The sequence below is a fragment of the Erpetoichthys calabaricus genome, chromosome 5, assembly GCF_900747795.2.
Source record: "Erpetoichthys calabaricus chromosome 5, fErpCal1.3, whole genome shotgun sequence".
In the NCBI taxonomy this organism is placed as follows: Eukaryota; Metazoa; Chordata; class Cladistia; order Polypteriformes; family Polypteridae; genus Erpetoichthys; species Erpetoichthys calabaricus.
This window is the reverse complement of record NC_041398.2, coordinates 156,814,364-156,834,350: the sequence shown is the minus strand read 5'-3', so window position 1 is coordinate 156,834,350 and position 19,987 is coordinate 156,814,364. Positions and strand designations below refer to the sequence as shown.

The following is a 19,987-nucleotide window of genomic DNA, read 5'->3' as shown; positions in this document are numbered from 1 at the left end:
AAGTACCTGCACTCATGAGTATGTCTGTATGCGTCAGTCGCTCAAATCCCCGCGGTTCACACCGGCGAAGTTCTGCTTTTAAATTTTTATTAAGAAGAAAAGAAAACCTTTTAAAATTGAGGTAAAATATACCAATAACAGTTTGTTAAGGATGTGTTTTTTTGTGAAGCTGCCTTCACTCGAGTGATCACTTCGAGCTTTAAGCCAGAGAAATCACCCCGTAAATGCACATGTTTAATTGCACATCTGTTAATATGTATGCTTACACAGTATTAAAAGACACTCAACAATTACAAAGTATTAAAAGACACTCAACAATTAACGTCATTTACCTTTGTTCCCGCGTTTGACTCGTGCTGTAAATCTCTTCCTTGTTTTCACTTCACGTGATTACGTAGGAGGTGTAATACGTGATGACGCGATACGTGACTCTGCCTCCTCCATTAGAGTATATGGACAAAAAACAGGTTCCAGTTATGACCATTACGCGTAGAATTTCTAAATGAAACCTACCTAACTTTTGTAAGTAAGCTGTAAGGAATGAGCCTGCCAAATTTCAGCCTTACACCTACACGGGAAGTTGGAGAATTAGTGATGAGTGAGTGAGTGAGTCAGTGAGGGCGTTGCCTTTTATTAATTAGTATAGATATATATACTAGCAAAATACCCGCGCTTCGCAGCGGAGAAGTAGTGTGTTAAAGAGGTTATGAAAAAAAAAGGAAACATTTTAAAAATAACGTAACATGATTGTCAATGTAATTGTGTTGTCATTGTTATAACTGTTGCTGTCTTTTTTATATATATATATATATATTATATATATAATATACACACACACATAAACATTTATATACATATACATATCTACATATACACATCTACATATATATACACACACACATAAACACACACATAAGACTTACTGACTGAAACGGGCTTTCATTGACAATCATGTTACGTTATTTTTAAAATGTTTCCTTTTTTTTTCATAACCTCTTTAACACAGTACTTCTCCGGTGCGAAGCGCGGGTATTTTGCTAGTATATATATATATATATATATACATATACACACATACATGCAGTTTTAATAACACAGAAATCAATATAAACATTAACATCATTATCATATGAGAATATGAAGTAATATATAAGAAGCACATTTCATATAAATATAAATTATTAAACAGTAAAATCTTCTTCTGTAATTTGCTACCGTGGCAATTTGTGTGTCTGTCCAGGATTTTAAATGACCTGTAGCTCGCAAACCGTTTCACCTATACACTTGAAATGTGGTACACATATAGTACGTCACGTCTTCTATCCGCTTTATGGGAGATGATAGTTTTACTCTTTTTATCTTTATTTTATTTTATTATAGAATCAACTCCTATCTGCGCACAGCAGGGCAGCCGTGGGCGGATGCGTATGGTGTATTCACTCCATGTTATCGTGCATTGCGCTGTCAGTGGTATTTTGATAAAAGAATTTGAACAACATATAAGAAGCGTATAAATTATTAAACAGTAAAACATTAACATTTAAGAAGTAAAGTTACATTAAGTACTACTGCAGTGCCTTCGGGTATACCTCATTTTTTGTTTGCCCATTACATGCTTAAATGTATACATTTTTTGGTGCACCTACCCGAGAACACGCGACATATAACCGAGCGTGGGAGAAGCATGGATTTTAAACACGCGTTGAGTTGATCTGCTGGTCTCCCTCGTGGAATAACTGGTAATGTTTGACTAAAATCTACAGCGAGTAAAACGACATTACCTCCTATTTTTTTTTTTACGATCTCTGAGATCTTCCTTTTTTCGGTTCAAGGCTTCATAAGCTCTTTTATGTTGTATGGTGTACTTATCCCAAACCATCATCTTTGAATGTTGCAAGACTTTCGCCTTGTATGTAGATCGGGGTAATTACATTCATTGCATTCCTAGTCTGAATCACAATGTGATTGTATGGGTGGTTACCTGGCACTGTAGGGTTGCCACCCGTCCTTTAAAATACGGAATGGTGCCGCGTTTGAGAATGAAATTGCGCGTCCCGTTTTGAATCAATACTGGACGGGATTTATCCCGTATTTTTTTTATAATTTTTTTTTTAAAGCAGCGTCTCATGCAAATCATCCCACACGCATTTTATGAAGATGCCTCCTTTCCTACTTTTGATTGGGTAATACTTGATGTCATCGTTAGTTTGATTGGTGTTTTTAACTGTCCAGTGAGGAGGGCGTGTCTTTTAAGTACAGTCTGCAAAGTGTTGGCACTGAGATGTGGCGTCAGCGCCATAGTTGAAGCCCCTAACGTTGCGGTCAGCAAGTCGGCTAACATCCGCCATGTGCCGTCTTTCAGTTGCAAGAAGCAGATCATAGAATGGTTGAAACTGTTGCCCCTAACATTGCGCCACGACGTGTGGTTCGTTTATACCTCGTGTCTTCTCATTAAAGTTTTATCTCGCGAATATGTTATTGCAATCCGCAGCGGGAGCGTTTCTATAAACTTAATTTAAACTTACGTTTTACACCGTGCTTTGTTTCCCTTATGAACATGCTTGTATGCTTAAGTCGCTCCGTTCTCAATTGTTTAATTAATTTTTTGCTGTTCGCTGTTTGCGGCTCTTCCTCCATTTCCCCCTACTTCGTTCTTTTATCTCGCGAATATGTTATTGCAATCCTTAACGGGAGCGTTTCAATTAAATGATTGAAAATAGTTTTGCATTTACCTTTTTAGTAAAAGGCGAGCTTTTAAGCCTGAGAAATCACCCCGTACATGCACACGTTTAATTGCACATGTGTTAATATGTATGGTTACAAAGTATTAAAAGACAGTGAACAACGTCAGTTACCTTTGTTCCCGCGTTTGATAAAAGCTGAGCTTTTAAGCCTGAGAAATCACCCCGTAAATGCACACGTTTAATTGCACATGTGTTAATATGTATGCTTACACAGTATTAAAAGACAGTCAAAAATTAACGTCATTTACCTTCGTTCCCGCGTGTGACTCGTGCTGTAAATCTCTTCCTTGTTTTTAGTTCACGTGATTACGTAGGAGGCGTGATGACGCGATACGTGACTCCGCCTCCTCCATTACAGTGTATGGACAAAAAATATGTTCCAGTTATGACCATTACGCTTTGAATTTCGAAATGAAACCTGCCTAACTTTTGTAAGTAAGCTGTAAGGAATGAGCCTGCCAAATTTCAGCCTTCCACCTACACGGGAAGTTGGAGAATTAGTGATGAGTCAGTCAGTGAGTGAGTGAGTCAGTCAGTCAGTCAGTCAGTGAGGGCTTTGCCTTTTATTATTATAGATATATATGTGTGTGTGTGTGTATATATATATATATATATATGTGTGTGTATATATGTGTGTGTGTATATATATATATATATGTGTATATGTGTGTGTGTATATATATATATATATATATATATATATTTATGTATGTGTATATATGTGTATATATATATATATATATATATATGTGTGTGTGTGTGTGTGTGTGTGTGTGTGTATATACAGTATATGTATAAGTAAATGTGTGTGGTATATGTAGTCTTTAGGAAGACTAAATTTAGTATTTTATAAATCCAGATATGAAAATTAGAGACTTTGAATGACTGAACTTTTTTTTTTTGGCACACCTCCCAAGATAGACACTGTCTACTCAAAGGAGACACTGGGTATTCTGCAAAAGGAGCTCAGATTTAGGGTAGTCTTATCTGTTCATCTCAGTTTTCTTAATATCATAACTTCCATCAGGAAAAATTGATTCACACTGAAATGAACGATACACTTTTACCTTTGTTGTTATTTTAGTGGATTTTTAGTGGATATTAAGGATTAGTGGCTAGGTTTGTAGGGGTTCTTCTTAGTACTTCTTGTAGTTTAACCTGGCTAGTTGATTTTTAAGTTAAATAACATTTATTGTAAATTGTATACTGCATAAGGCAGCATTTGCACATTCTCCTCATGTCACCGTGGGTTTCCTCCCATGATGATAAGACACACCCCTGCGGGCTTTTGAAAAAGCGTCCTGTATCTTGACTGTCTGTGAACGATTTAAAAGAAATTCCTGAATCCATAATTTGATAAATGGGTTTACATTCATAATATTCAGTTTCCCATTCAGTATATGAGGCTGTATGCTGAAGAAAAATTCAAAACCAAGTGCTCTGACATATTAATTATTTACAAATTAATTATTTTATATGTAAATACACAATTCAATTGATGAAACCCTTTGTCAAGATGAAAAACAAACAATTATGAAACACAAATCAAATCAAACAAGCATCCTAAAACAAAGTCCCATTATTAAACTTTAACCAAGATAAACAATTCTAGGAATGTCACCTAAGCATTTCAGTCCATTAGTTCAGTATTTCAGTCTGTATAACAATGTCTGTTTAATCCCTCCTTTTGGCTTGCCTCCATTCAGTTCAAAATATGAAACTACCATAATTATTATCTACCTATCATATAGTTAACACTATCATTTCCTCCCACAGTCCTAAGACATGCAGATTAGATTAAATGGTATTGCATTGAATGTGTGAGTCTGTGTATTCACTTTCTGATAGATTGCATTGATTTTCAGGTGTTGTAGGTTCCAGCTGCCTCACAGCCCTGCTGTAAATGAGTAGGTTATGAAAGTGAATGGATGTATATTGCATCACCTCATGTTATTTTCAGCAGTGTGAAGCCTTAAATAAAAGTATATTTTGAAGTGTTTCCATTGCAATGTTTTGCTTTATATGAAAACATTGAATGAATATAAAATACCTAAATACAGTACTACTTTTTTTTTTTTTAATTCTACTTCTTTTTTTGAAGAATTCATCTTATTGATGAATATAATACAGACATGGACATTTTCATTTTCCTGTTATCTACGAAAGCTGGAGGGCTTGGAATAAATCTCACTTCTGCAAATGTTGTTATTCTTCATGATATTGATTCTAATCCTTATAACGACAAACAAGCTGAAGACCGGTGCCATAGAGTTGGACAAACAAAGTAAGTACAGTATTTCACCTAGAAAAGTATTATTGAATGGTATTGGGTAAGGTAGGTCATTTTACAACAATAAAAGGCATACGTACACATTTTAAATTAATTCACATTCACAAAAAGCACAAACATGAAAAAGATATGTACATTTTTAATCATATTTTCTTTATTGTAATTAGGTGTTAGGTCAGAACGTTGCAGTTTGCTTTGCATTTAAACTAAATTATTGAAAGGGGGGTACATATTGTGTGAATGTGCTTGCTTTGATAGCAAGGCAAGGATCTTTTTATTACCTGAAAGCAATGTCAGGATTATATCTCGGAACATCTCGCAATGAGATTTAGAGAGAAGACATTTCACACTTAAGGACTACAGTTATTAAAAGTCTCACCACTCCTCAGTCACTGGAACTGACACCTTAAGTGCATGCATGAAAATAATTGGAAGGTTTTTAAATGAGTTTTCACACTGATTCCATTTTTGCAGTAATTTGATGTAAAAAATGCCTGAATAAGAACAAGAGCACCATGCAAAATTGAGCAATCAAACACAGTAGACAACTCAGTTATAATGTGCCCCCTTCAGAAATTCATAGCAAGTTAATGAACTACTTCAGTTCACTTCAAGTTTAGATGACACAATGCCTTTACATTCTACCCTGGTGATGGCACCTATTGATGCGTTGATATCCTATTCTTACTTCAGTGTTTCAGTATTTAGAAATTGGGTTAATTTTATGTAATTTGAAATGTGTTTATACACTATTGTTTTGAACATACTAAGTGTCAGGGTGCCAGTGGATTACACTGATGCATACAAAACTCAAGGCATAATGTGAGGCTTGATTTATACCAATGTTTCTTAACACTAGAATTACCAAAGCCTACAAAAAACTCGTAATCCCGGCATACCTTAAATTCGTTCGCACCTCACCATCAGCGTCTTTTGTGTTGTAAATGTGCCGATCAACACAAGCGCACATGAAATGCATGTATTCCAAACAACGAGATATTATTTATCCTATACAACTCCCGGCAACTTACACGCAGTTAAACAGACTTGAGCTAAGAGAACTTTCTGCCCTTTCTGCGTTGGTGGGGTGATGGGATAGCAGGCTGCTTGTGTTGATAGACATATTTACAACACAAAGGATGCTGGTGGAGATGTGCAAAGGAATTTAAGGAGTTTACAAGTTTTTTCATAGGTTTCAGGGACTCTAGTGTTAAAAAGAAATTTTTATTCACTGCAGGCTTAATTAAATGAATAAAGCATTGCTTCATGGAGTTCATCTTGAAATTATCTTGTTTCCTGTAAAATAAGCAAACATCTCTTTTTCAGAACAGCCTTTTTATTTAAACACTTTACTTTGGAAGTGCAGTAATTAGGGATTTGAAGATGGATTATTACCAAAAGTATCATAATTTTTTCATGCTCATTTATATCAATATTCAGATTTTCCAAATTAAAAGTTGCCACTATCTTTCTAGTGATAGATAGATAGATACTTTATTAATCCCAAGGGGAAATTCACATGCTCCAGCAGCAGCATACTGATACAAAAAACAATATTAAATTAAAGATTGATAATAATGCAGGTAAAAAACAGACAGTAACTTTGTATAATGCTAACGTTTACCTCTCCAGGTGGAATTGAAGAGTTGCATAGTTTGGGGGAGGAACGCTCTTTTCAGTCTGTCAGTGGAGCAGGACAGTGACAGCAGTCTGTCGCTGAAGCTGCTCTTCTGTCTGGAGATGACACTGTTTAGTGGATGCAGTGGATTCTCCATAATTGATAGGAGCCTACTGAGCGCCCATCGCTCGGCCACAGATGTTAAACTGTCTAGCTCCATGCCAACAATAGAGCCTGCCTTCCTCACCAGTTTGTCCAGGTGTGGGGCGTCTTTCTTCTTAATGCTGCCTCCCCAGCACACCACCGCGTAGAACAGGGCGCTCGCCACAACTGTCTGATAGAACATCTGCAGCATCTTGTTGCAGATGTTGAATGACGCCAGTCTTCTAAGGAAGTATAACCGGCTCTGTCCTTTCTTACACAGAGCATCAGTATTGGCAGTCCAGTCTAATTTATCATCCAGCTGCACTCCCAGGTATTTATAGGTCTGCACCATCTGCACACAGTCACCTCTGATGATCACGGGGTCCATGAGGGGTCTGGGCCTCCTAAAATCCACCACCAGCTCCTTGGTTTTGCTGGTGTTCAGGTGTAGGTGGTTTGAGTTGCACCATTTAACAAAGTCCTTGATTAGGTTCCTATACTCCTCCTGCCCACTTCTGATGCAGCCCACGATAGCAGTGTCGTCAGCAAACATTTGCACGTGGCAGGACTCCGAGTAGTACTGGAAGTCCGATGTATATAGGCTGAACAGGACCGGAGAAAGTACAGTCCCCTGTGGCGCTCCTGTGTTGCTGACCACAATGTAGACGTGCAGTTCCCAAGATGCACATTCTGAGGTCTGTCTTTAAGATAGTCCACGATCCATGCCACCAGGTATGAATCTACTCCCATCTCTGTCAGCTTGTCCCTAAGGAGCAGAGGTTGGATTGTGTTGAAGGAGCTGGAGAAGTCTAGAAACATAATTCTTACAGCGCCACTGCCTCTGTCCAAGTGGGAGAGGGATCGGTGTAGCATATAGATGATGGCATCCTCCGCTCCCACCTTCGCCTGATATGCAAACTGCAGAGGGTCGAGGGCGTGAACCTGTGGCCTCAGGTGGTGAAGCAGCAGCCTCTCCATGGTCTTCATCACATGTGATGTCAGAGCAACAGGCCCGGAAGTCATTCAGCTCACTTGGACGTGATACCTTAGGGACTGGGGGTGATGCAAGATGTTTTCCAAAGCCTCGGGACTCTCCCTGTTCCAGGCTCAGGTTGAAGATGCACTGTAGAGGACCCCCCAGCTTCGATGCACAGACCTTCAGCAGTCGTGGCAATATTCCATCTGGACCCGCTGCTTTGCTGGCACGAAGTCTCCTCAGCTCTCTGCTCACCTGCGCTGTTGTAATTATGGGTGGGGATGTCTCTCCTATGCTGGTATCAGCAGAAGGATTTGTGGAGGGTGCAGTACTCCGAGGTGAGAGTGAGAGTGGGTTAGGGTGGTCAAACCTGTTAAAGAAGTTGTTCATTTGGTTTGCTCTCTTCACGTCTCTCTCGATGGTGGCACCCCGCTTCGAGCTGCAGCCAGTGATGATCTTCATCCCATCCCACACTTCTTTAATGCTGTTATTCTGCAACTTCTGCTCCAGCTTTCTCCTGTACTGCTCTTTCGCCGCCCTGAGCTGGACTCGGAGTTCCTTCTGCACGCACTTGAGCTCATGCTGATCACCGCCTTTAAAAGCCCTTTTCTTCTGGTTCAAAAGGCCCTTGATGTCACTTGTAATCCGTGGCTTGTTGTTAGCATAGCAGCGTACAGTTCTTACTGGAACTACAATGTCCATACAGAAGTTGATGTAGTCAGTAGTGCAGTCAACAACCTCCTGAATGTTCTCACTATGTGATCCCTGCAGGATATCCCAGTCTGTAGTTCCAAAGCATTCTCTCAGAGCCTTCTGCCTCAGGGGACCACTTCCTGAATGAGCGTGTGGTTGTAGATAGGACCCTCACTGTTGGTTTGTAGTGAGGCTGAAGCTGAACCAGGTTATGATCTGCTTTCCAAGGTGCAGGCAGCGGAGTGGCGCTGTATGCGTCTTTCACGTTTGCATACAGTAAATCAATAGTCTTATTTCCCCGGGTGTTACAGTCCACATACTGGGAGAAGGCAGGTAATGTTTTGTCCAGCGTCACATGGTTAAAGTCTCCAGCGATTAGCACAAGCGCCTCAGGGTGCTGTGTTTGTAACTTAGCAAGAGCAGAATGGATGATGTCATTCGCTGTCTCCATGTCCGCCCGAGGAGGGATGTAAACGATAACAACAATGACGTGTCCAAACTCTCTGGGCAAGTAATAGGGACGCAAACTTACGGCCAACAGTTTGATGTCCCTGCAGCAAGTGGAGACTTTGACGTTAACATGTCCAGAGTTACACCACCGTGTATTAACATAGAGAGCGAGTCCTCCTCCTTTGTGCTTCCTGCAGGGACTTGCATCTCTGTCAGCTCTAACTGTGCTAAACCCGGGTAGCTCCACGTTAGCATCTGGGATGGTGGTAGTTAGCCACGTTTCGCAAAAGCACAACAAACTGCATTCTCTGTAGGTTTGACATTTTTCACCAGCGCAGCCAGTTCATCGATCTTATTTGAGATTGAGTTCACATTTCCTAGAATCACAGAAGGCACCGAAGGCTTAAAATGCCACTTTCTCGCAAGCCGTTTCATTTTTAGCTTAGTGCTGGCTCTGCTGCCACGATACCGCCTTCTTACCTCGTCGGGTAAATAGGGAACCACACCGGCACTGGCATTTGTTCATAGCGCTCGAAGTTGAGTACTTGAATAAACGAGTCTCGGCATGCAACAATCCATGCTCATGTTGTAAAAGTAAGTGTGTCCAGGGAACGAATCCACATAAAATAAAGTGATAGGAGTGATCAATAAAAAAAAAGAAAAAGAAAAGTAGAAAAATAAAGTCGTACATGGAGCTGCTGAAAAGGCTGCCACTCTCTGCGGCGCCTGAGTCATCTATATTTGATTGTAGTGTTGAAAATTTTTATTTTCCCCTAGCCAGAGACATTTGGTTTTAATAGCCAGCTAAGTTAATCCTTAACACTAGAATTACCAGAGCCTACGAAAAAACTCATAGATCTAGCCCACGTTAAATCCCATCGCATCTCGCCGTCAGCGTCTTTTGTCCTGTAAATGTGCCGATAAAGACAAGCAGCAAGCAGCCTGCTATTCCATCCCCCCCACCACCGCAGAACGTGCACAAATTCTCCCAGCTCATGCCTTGATTATCTGGGAGTGAAGTGCTGGAATTTTAGAATGGAAATAATAGATCATTATTTGGAACACATGCATTTCATGTGTGTTCCGTTTCTACAATAATTTGTGTAAACATATTGTTAAAACAGAAATGTTTTTCATATTTTAGTAGTAAATGACAAAATGTTGGCATAATCTATATAATGTGTGAGGCCTGAAGTCCAAAGTTCAAATAAACACTTTCACAGAAGGTTCAAGGATAAGACAACAGTTTCCGTGGCGTAGCGGTAAGATTTGCTGACTTGTAATGAAGAGTCCCCGTTTCGATACCGACTGACTCCTATATTTGCCGTTTTCAGTAGTGAGCTGCTCTTATTGTTAATATTATACAGTACACACATACATTTGGTTTGCATCTGTAACAGACAGTGTACATTTATAGTACTTGTAAAAGTTTTTTTTTACTTTTATTCCCTCAGTCATGATCACGATAACGATACATACTACCGCCCTAGGGATCTGACGCTGTTAGTTCTTATTTGAAACTGGGAATAACTGTAGATGTGAGTAGTGTTTTGAGGCAATGGAACTGATCTGGAGGGATAAAAGCTGACACACAAACGCTGGTGAATCTGCCTTATTCGTATCTCACTGTCACTTGATTTTTTTTTTTTATTCAGTTTTATTGAGTGTTTCCTGCTTACGCTGAATTAGTATGCACCTTATGGTCTATGATGTCCAAAAAAAACAAAACAAAACAGAGACATAGGTATATATGATATTTGGAATTATTCATTTTATTTCCTGTATAGTACATTTCGGAAAACATTGTGGCACAGATGCAACATTATTCATATTATTCATGTTCATTCGCATAACATCTTCCGGTTGTAATCAGTGACCGCGTGTTTTTTTTTTTACCCCCAATCTTGCCAGTCTCTTCGTTGCTGTATGGTGTTGTTTCTTTTGTACTCCAGGACATGCAGAGGAAAGAATAGTACAGAGAGGTCAGTTCAGCGCTATATGCAATCATCAAATTCAAATCTTAACAGTTCACACACATGCATGGGCTGTCCTACCTACATTTATTGCCTCAAAACACCACTCACATCTACAGTTATTCCCAGTTTCAAATAAAAATTAACAGCGTCAGATCCCTAGGGCGATAGTATATATCGTGATCGTGACTGAGAGAATAAAAGTGAAAAAAAAAAACAAAGGTAACTTTTACAAGTACTATAAATGTACACCGTCTGTTACAGAAGCAAACCAAATGTATGTGTGTGCTGTATAATATTAACAATAAGAGCAGATCACTACTGAAAACGGCAAATATAGGAAGCAGTCGGGATCGAACCGGGGACTCTTGATTACAAGTCAGCAAATCTTACCGCTACGCCACAGAAGCTGTTGTCTTATCCTTGAACCTTTTCTGAAAGTGTTTATTTGATCTTTGGACTTCAGACCTCACACATTATATAGATTATGCCAACATTTTGTCATTTACTACTAAAATATGGAAAACATTTCTGTTTTAACAATGTGTTTACACAAATTATTGTAGAAACGGAACACACATGAAATGCATGTGTTCCAAATAACGATCTATTATTTCCACTCTAAAACTCCAGCACTTCACTCCCAGATAATCCAGGCATGAGCTGGGAGAACTTTGTGCACATTCTGCGATAGTGGGGAGATGGAATAGCAGGCTGCTTGCTTGCTTGTCTTTATTGGCACATTTACAGGACAAAAGACGCTGACGGAGAGGTGCGATGGGATTTAAGGTTGGCCAGATCTACGAGTTTTTTCATAGGCTCTGGTAATTCTAGTGTTAAGTAGTCAAGATTCTTAACTACTGTATGTGTAATTATTCTGGGCATATACTGAGTTAGTATGCATATTTCACATCTTCCATTTTTAAAAAAACATGTATATTATGTTTTAGGACTGTTCAAGTAATGAAGTTGATAAGCAAAGGAACCATTGAAAACTGTATGCTGAAAATCAGTCAGAAAAAGTTGAAACTTGAACAAGACATGACTGCAGCTGAAGAGGGTAACTACTATTAAATTAAAATACTATTTCAAATATGATAAATGAATGGATCGTCAAAATCAACAATAACAAAAATTACTGTCAGGGTTGGCTGCTACTGCAATTAAATACTCCTCCCTTTCTAAACAAGCAGAAGGGAAGTTTTTTACTTTCATTCATGCATTATAGGTCAACATTCTCTAACTTTGAGATTCCTGATGCGGCTATAACAAGAGCAAAGTAAAATGAGTGTGACAAATACAATCTTGAATAGATACCAGCAATTATTTCTTTTCTAAACCTGCATATTCTCTGAATGAAACCTGTGGACTAACAGACATGATGTTTCTCTATTTGTGCCATTTCTGTGCTTCACTGGTACCTCTCTTGGATCAGTGCCCTTCTACCAACTCTGTGTATCAGTAGTCACCCTTGGACTAGGTCATAGGTATTTTTTGACTAGTGAGAGTTTGTTTTCTAAAGTATAGGCTTTGCCATTACAAAAGATACATGTCTTAATATTATGTTATACTAAAAGTACAAAAGCAAATCACACCAAACAATTGTTTAAAAGTCACTTTGCAACTCTAAATTAGCCCCAGTATATGTGATTAACTTTGGATGTGCATGCGCACATGTACTGTATGTGCATGTCCTGTGATGGCATTCTGCCTTGAACATTGTTATAAGTATAGGCACTTGTCTCTGAATTAGATTGAGTAGGATTGAGAATTTATGTGTGTAATGAAAATATTGCTTTCTTACTGTCTTATAACAGTATTTTCTAGCTTAAATAACGTTTTAGATGATTTCTAATGCAGTTAATATCACCATTGTATCTTGTTGATTTTTACAGGTGAGGAAGGATCAATTCCTGAGGATATGGCTACTTTACTAAAAGCAAGCCTGGGCCTTTAAATGTGTTTCTGTTTTTTATAGTGTGGACTCAATCAGTTATACTTGAATCTCTTTTGTACAGTATGACTGTTAAACATTTTTCTTTAATTATACTTGTAGATTGTGTCAGTTGTGCCCTCTAATATGTTGTTGTGATTAATTTTGTTTATTGGTTTACAAACCTTTGCTATGTACTTCTATTTAGATGTTTGTTTCTTAGCATTGTTAATTTCTTTTAGTAATGCTAGTTGAATATGCATTGGAATAAAGTGTTTTGTGCAGCTAGGATCTGATAGAGGATATGTGTTTACACCTGAATTATCTATTTACTTGGACTGTTACATTTTAGTATTTCCAAATTTACATTTTTTATAAATTCAGTGTAGCTGCATGTTTTCCAGGGTCCCAAAATCGAGCAGCTACTGGATTGGTAAGGTGGGATCCAGTATGAGTCAAACACGTAACAAAAATAAAAAAAAAATCCACTCCCATAATCAAAAGCAATAATTGTATAATTACATATTCTAGGGTGTCTTCTTTCAAGTAAGTCATATGTTTGTATGTTGTCAGCTCTCTTTCATTATTAAAATATGTGATTTGTCCACATATATGCAGAGGCCAGCAGTGCATCACAACTGAGTGACTCTGCATTTATCAAAGATCTTACCTACATTAAGCAACATGCAGTAAAATGCTCATTAGCATGGCTGAATTTCAGCCTATTCTAATGATGTATCGCTGTCTATGATTGGGCATTCATATTGCATGTCATAGCTGTGCATAAAAACTGGAAATTAATAGGGTCTACAGCAGGTCATCATTATGTATCATTATGCATAAAGCTTGAGTTAAATTCTGTTCACAGTTTTTGATTTATAAGTACTGCATTTTAACTCTGAAGTGTTATTGCATACAGTTTCACAGTTCAAGCGTCATAGGTTCAATTACCATACCCAGATGTTTCTTACTGCACAATTAAGAACTGTTGTGCTGTTCTTGTATATCTTGAAGTTTCATGTGAATTTCCACCCTTTAGTCAAATGTTACTCTATCATGCTGCTCACATTGCTGTATCTTGAACACATCAGCGAAAAATACAGAGTAAATTGAAGATCTATCAGAAGAAATTAAGTTGTTGTCCCTTTTAGATTATGATGTGAATGAAACTATGTTTGAAAACATCAAAGAACTGGTGCAATGAACTAGGCTACACGCCAGTTCAAGTGAAAGTTTCCTGCCAATGTTTGCCCATCCTTTGTCATTCCAGTTGAGTCAATAGAACACTTTTTTATGTGGTTTAAAAGTATGACAGATTGCAGATCTGTGTGGTGTATCAGAGAAGACAAGCACAAGGTGAATGAGCCAGTGTGAAGTTCAGTACGTTGCACCTGTATCAGTTTAGACACTTGGACACAAAAAAACCCAAAGTAGCACCAACTAATATTTTGAACTAAACATTTGACCCTTGTTTTACGAGTCTAGATGCAGTCAGGTCACATTTGTAGCTACTTTTACAAACAACTTTGCAGTTGTGATCAGTGGCAAACATGATGCTTTCAATTCACCTATATAAACAATAGGCACGTCTGTTCATGTTTGTAGGTGAAGCACTAAATATCAGTTAAAAAATCAAATATTAAATTGGAGCAAAACTGCTAAGCAGGTTTTGCAAATAAGCATATTTCCAACTTTCCAAGATATGCAGGTGCACACAGATACTGAGTAAAAACAAAAAGTTAATCAGTATAATTGCACAAGAAAAAAATGTGACGTGTTGTATTAGTTTTTAGCACCCTTAAAGTAATTTGTCAGAGTGAATTCTTAGGTGTACGTAGTGCCCTGGATGGGTTGCATTAGCAATGGTCTTTGCGGCACATTCCTTACCCTGGACTCATACATGGTTTGAAAAGGTGTTTTTCTACAGCCTACGGTTTTTCACAAGCTCTAATGATATGCCACAGATTGACCTTAGCCTGGGCAGAGGCAGCACCAAACCAAACAATTACAAGATGAGGTCAATGATGGCTGTGTAGAACTAGAACTGGACCAGTGTTGCTTCAGAAGTAGAGGAAGAATATCCACTGATGGCCTTTCTTGATAATACAGTACATGGAATGTTTTCATCTCAGTTAAGGAGTTGTGACAACAGCACAGTGCCCAGAAACATAAAACTCTGCTTTCCTGATAGCTAAGCCATTTAGAAGAAGTGATAACTGAGCAGATGTCTATTACCTGAATTCTATGATAACCTGTGTTTTTTGAGTGTCTTCTTTTAAATTATTATTGCTCCACCACACTCAGATGTTCAGTCTCTTGTCTGTATATGGACTCATAATTGTTTGAAATGAAGCATACTAGTGTGGTGTCAGCCACAGATTTCAGAAGTTTGACAGATGAATCATCAGAAGTACAGTCATTTCTATATATGTTGAGTGAAGTCGTGGGTGGAGTAAAGACACAGCCCAGCATGCAGCAGGTGTGCTAGTATGACATTCTAGTATCTTTGACACTAGCATGTCATTTTAAATACACAAAACTATCCAAAATGTTTTTCACTCTCAATGTTGAAAGATTATGACATTTTCTAAATATGTAGGATACTGAGAAATTACTGTAATTCATGCATTTATTTCTGGTAGGATTAACTACTGCAGTGTGCTATTCATTGTGCTGTTCTAATCATTCTTTATACTGCTGCAAGAATTATTACATGAATCAAAAAATACTAAAGTATATCAGTAGTTCTCAAATCCTTACTCTCCTCCCAGTTAAGCTTAGGACTGATTTTTTTAAATCCTCCTTTCAACATATAGTAGCCAAGTGCCAGCTTTCTTATCTGAACTTACCATTGCTTACAAACCAGAGCACATTTTGAGATCTCAAGATGCCAGCCTACTTAAGATTCCAAGGATTAATAAAATAACAGTGGGATATCAAGCTTTTAGTTACAGGGTTCTGAAGCTGTGCAATGGTCTGCCTGCTAACGCAAGAGATGTCTCTTCAGTTTAAGCTTTTAATTCCAAGCTGACGACTTACTACTTTTGTGTAGTATATCCTGCCTAGAGCTGCTGATTAGCTGTATATACTGCTTTTCTGTTTGTTAGTCTTTTTCACAGAAGTCATACAGTATTTATAAACCGTTAATAACCATACTTCATTCTGTTTCTCTTCTCTGTATCTGGATGTGCCACTTGTCTACTGCCAGGTTGTTCTCCTGCGTCTTTCACTCTGCTTCACACAGCATCCTTTCTTGCATTTTATCTTCTGTGTCAGTACAGCTCAGTATATGTGCAGTGTGGTAAGTTGCATTAGGGGTCTGAAATGGTGCAAGATTCTTTTTAAAACTGGGGATGCGCAGACCCTTTGAGTGTAGGCGTAAGAGAAAAGCAGTGCGGTCTTTGGGATCTTGATGAGGGAAATTACTAATTATACTTAACACACACAAGAGCAGGACCAGATAATATTTATCCTCGCGCTCTTAACACTAGAATTACCAGAGCCAACGAAAAAACACATAAATCCATCCATCCATCCATTGTCCAACCCGCTGAATCCGAACACATGGTCACGGGGGTCTGCTGGAGCCAATCCCAGCCAACACAGGGCACGAATCAATCCCGGGCAGGGTGCCAACCCACCGCAGGACACACACAAACACACCCACACACCAAGCACACACTAGGGCCAATTTAGAATCGCCAATCCACCTAACCAGCATGTCTTTGGACTGTGGGAGGAAACCCACGCAGACACGGGGAGAACATGCAAACTCCACGCAGAGAGGACCCAGGAAGCGAACCCAGGTCCCCAGGTCTCCCAACTGCGAGGCAGCAGCGCTACCCACTGCGCCACCGTGCCGCCCCACATAAATCCACCCCCACCTTAAATCCCTTTGCACCTCTCCATCAGCCTCTTTTTGTCTTGTAAATGTGTCTATAAGTCCAAGCAGCCTGCTATACCATCCCCCCACCGCCTCAGAACAGGCAAGCAGTTCTTTGAGTTCCTGCCTTGATTGATGATCTGGGAGTGAGCTACCTAGAATTGTAAGGGGAAATAATTTGATGTGTGTTTTGTGTCTACAACAATCTATGTAAACACATCATTAAAACAAACGTTTTTAATGTTTTAGTAATAAATGACAAAATGTAGACATGAATTGTGTAATGTGTGAAGGCTGATGGCCAAATATCAAATAAACATTTTCACAAAATGTGCAAGTACAATACGACAGCTTCCGTGATGTAGCGGTTAGATCTGCCGACTTATAAACCGTGAGTTTGAATCCATCTCCCCTGCAAATTTTCCGTTTTTGAGTAGTGAGCTACTCTTATTATTAATATTATACATTAAAAACATGCATTTGATATGTGTCTGTAACAGCCGGTGTAAATTAATAGAACTTGTAAAAGTAAGCGGTTTTTTTTTTTTCACTTTTATCCTCTTAGTCACGTTCAAGATACAACATCCCCCCCAGAGATCTGATGTGATTACTCGTTATCTAAAACTGGGAATAACTGTAGATGTGAGTGGTATTTTGAGACAATGGAACTGGAAATTCTCTGATCTGGAGGGATAAAAGCTGACACACAAACGCTGGTGAATCTGCCTGCTTCGTATCTCACCGTCACTTGAATTTTTTTTTTTTCCAGTTTTATTGAGTGTTCCTGCTCATACTGAATTAGTATGCACCTTATGGTCCATGATGTCAAAACCACACTGACAAAAAAACAGACATAGGTATATATGATATTTAGAATAACTCATTTTATGACCTGTATAGTACATTTCGTAAAACAGTGTGGCACTGATGCAACATTATTCATATTCATTTGCATGCATTCTTGTGCTTGTAATCCGTGGCCGCGGTTTTTTTTTTTGTTTGTTTGTTTTTTCGATCTTGCCCATACAGTTTCCGCATTTTGGTGCATGGTACTGTTTTTTTGTACTCCAGGACATGCAGAGGAAAGAATAGTACAAAGAGGTCAGTTCCGCGCTATATGCAATCATCAGATTAAAATGTTAACAGTTCCCACACACCCCAAGGACCGCCCTTTCTACATTTATGACGTGTACCTGTTGCAACATATATACTTCTCTCTGTGCTGTGGTTACTATTACACTGAAGGGGCTGGGGAAATGGTGGTCTTGGAACAGAAGCTTGTCGATGTTGCTTCCTCTTTTGCTTTATCCATTGCCTTTTCTTGTAAGAATCGACTACGAAGCTCCTCTGCAAGGTGAGCCATGAACACTCTTCTTTTCTCAGTGGCCCCCGTGCATGCCTTGTACAGTACATGTGCGTTCATCGCTGCCAAGTCAAGCGTGTTATTACACACTGCAACCGGCCACCTGCGTGCTCCTTCTTGTACTGAATAAGCTCACGCCTTCTGGTGCACATTGTCAAAACAGCACCGGGCAGAAAAAGAAAGAGACAAATATATGTGAAATTTTGAAGAAATCATTTTATGACATGAATAGTACCAATCAGAAAACATTGTTGCGCTGATGCAATATTATTTGAAACAGAGTCAGACCGGGTGTGAATTTATACTGGCTCTGTTAGTCAGAGTCAGATCAGAAGGGGGTTAGAGCGTGAACGTGACAGAGAATAAAACTGAAAAAAGCTAACTTTTAGAAATACCATAAATTTACAGCTGATCTGACACTGTTGCATATAGCGCCGGAAGAATTAAGTGGATAAAATTGGCAAGCTTTGTTGGGATTAATGGCCTGTTCTTGTCAAAAATTTTCTAATATTTTAATATACTGTATGATGGGCTATGCCCAGCTTTGTCGATTTTCCTAGACTTTTAGTGGCAGACAAGGCCTTTTAAGACATTAGATTTAAATAGGGATGCAGAAATCCAGCTGCCCCTCCAAACTCAACCAGCATTCCTGAATGAGTGGCTGAGCAGCTCATCACAACATCAGCCTGTACTTCATTTATAACAAAGTCATAAATCAGAGTTGAGTTAACATCTTTCCAGAGGCTCCTTGAGACAAAAAGGCACCCAAATAGACATTAATCTTAGGCTTTTAATCATGAACTGAACCTAATTCTCTCTGATGGACAAAATAACTCACCTGTAAGCAGACACTGGTTCTATAACAGAAAGTGACTTCCAATCACCAGAGGTTGCACCTTCTTTTAAACCTAGTTGCACTCATCCCTTTGTTCTCTCTAGAAACTCTCTCTTTGAAGCCACTCTCTGAAATCTATTTGTCTCTCTTTGAAACCAAATAGCTTATGAGCCACTGCCTCTTTGGGGAGCTAAAAGCTGATAATCACCTTATCATTTGAGTCCTGAATACTTAGTTTTCAATAGTTGATTGAAAATCTTTTGCAGCAATGAATGCATGAAATCTGAAACCCATGGCCTTCTACAAGTGCTTGGTTTCCACCCTACTGATTCTTTGCCAGCTGTCTTCAGATCTTGCTTCTTCGTTGGATGTTCTGCCTTCAATTTTGTCTTCAGCAAGTGAAATGCATGTCTATTTGGGTTGATGTCAGTTGACTGACTTCGTTATTGAAGACTATTCCACTTCTTTTCCTTGAAAAGCACTTGGTTTGCTGTTATAGTATGTTTTGGCTCATTGTCCATCTGTATTGTTAAGCAAAGTTCTATCAGTTTTGTAATATTTATCTGAATCTGTGCATACAGCATAGCCCTGTACACTTTAGAAATCATCCTTGAATTTTTATCAGTAGTCATCATTATTAAACACCAGTGGCCCACTTCCATTGGCAGTCATGCATACCCATTCCATAACACTGCCTCCACCATGTTTTACAGATGATGTGGTATGCTACTGATCATGCGCCGTTCCTTGTCTACTCCATAATCCTCTCCATCATTCTGGTACATATGAATCTTTATTTCATTTGTCCAAAGAAAACTGTTCCAAAGCAGTAGTGTTTTTTTTATCTTCTAGAAAAGTCAAATCTGTCCTTTGCTATGCTTGAAGATTACCAGTGGTTTGCACCTTGTGGTAAACCATCGGTCTTTACTTTCATGAAGTCTTCTCTTGATTTGCAAACTTTGGAAATGATAGGCCTGCCTCCCAAGGAGTGCTCTTGGTTTGGCTAAATGTCATGAATCGTTTATTCTTCACCAAGGAAAGAATTCTGCGATCATCCAGAACAGTTGTACTCCATGGTTATGCAG

At 38.8% G+C, this 19,987-nt stretch overlaps 1 protein-coding gene across 4 annotated transcripts in view; it reads left to right on the top strand.

The window, feature by feature from the left end:
• smarcad1a (SWI/SNF-related, matrix-associated actin-dependent regulator of chromatin, subfamily a, containing DEAD/H box 1 a) overlaps positions 1 to 13,110 on the top strand; it is a 275,401-nt gene extending 262,291 nt beyond the window's left edge. For all 4 annotated transcript variants that reach the window (XM_051927736.1, XM_051927737.1, XM_051927735.1 and 1 more), the window contains 3 exons: positions 4,846 to 5,028; positions 11,839 to 11,948; positions 12,784 to 13,110. In XM_051927736.1, coding sequence (XP_051783696.1) covers positions 4,846 to 5,028; positions 11,839 to 11,948; positions 12,784 to 12,845 — 355 coding nt within the window. In that variant the 3' untranslated portion in view covers positions 12,846 to 13,110. The remainder of the gene's footprint in view (positions 1 to 4,845; positions 5,029 to 11,838; positions 11,949 to 12,783) is intronic.
• The last annotated feature ends 6,877 nt before the right edge of the window (positions 13,111 to 19,987 follow it).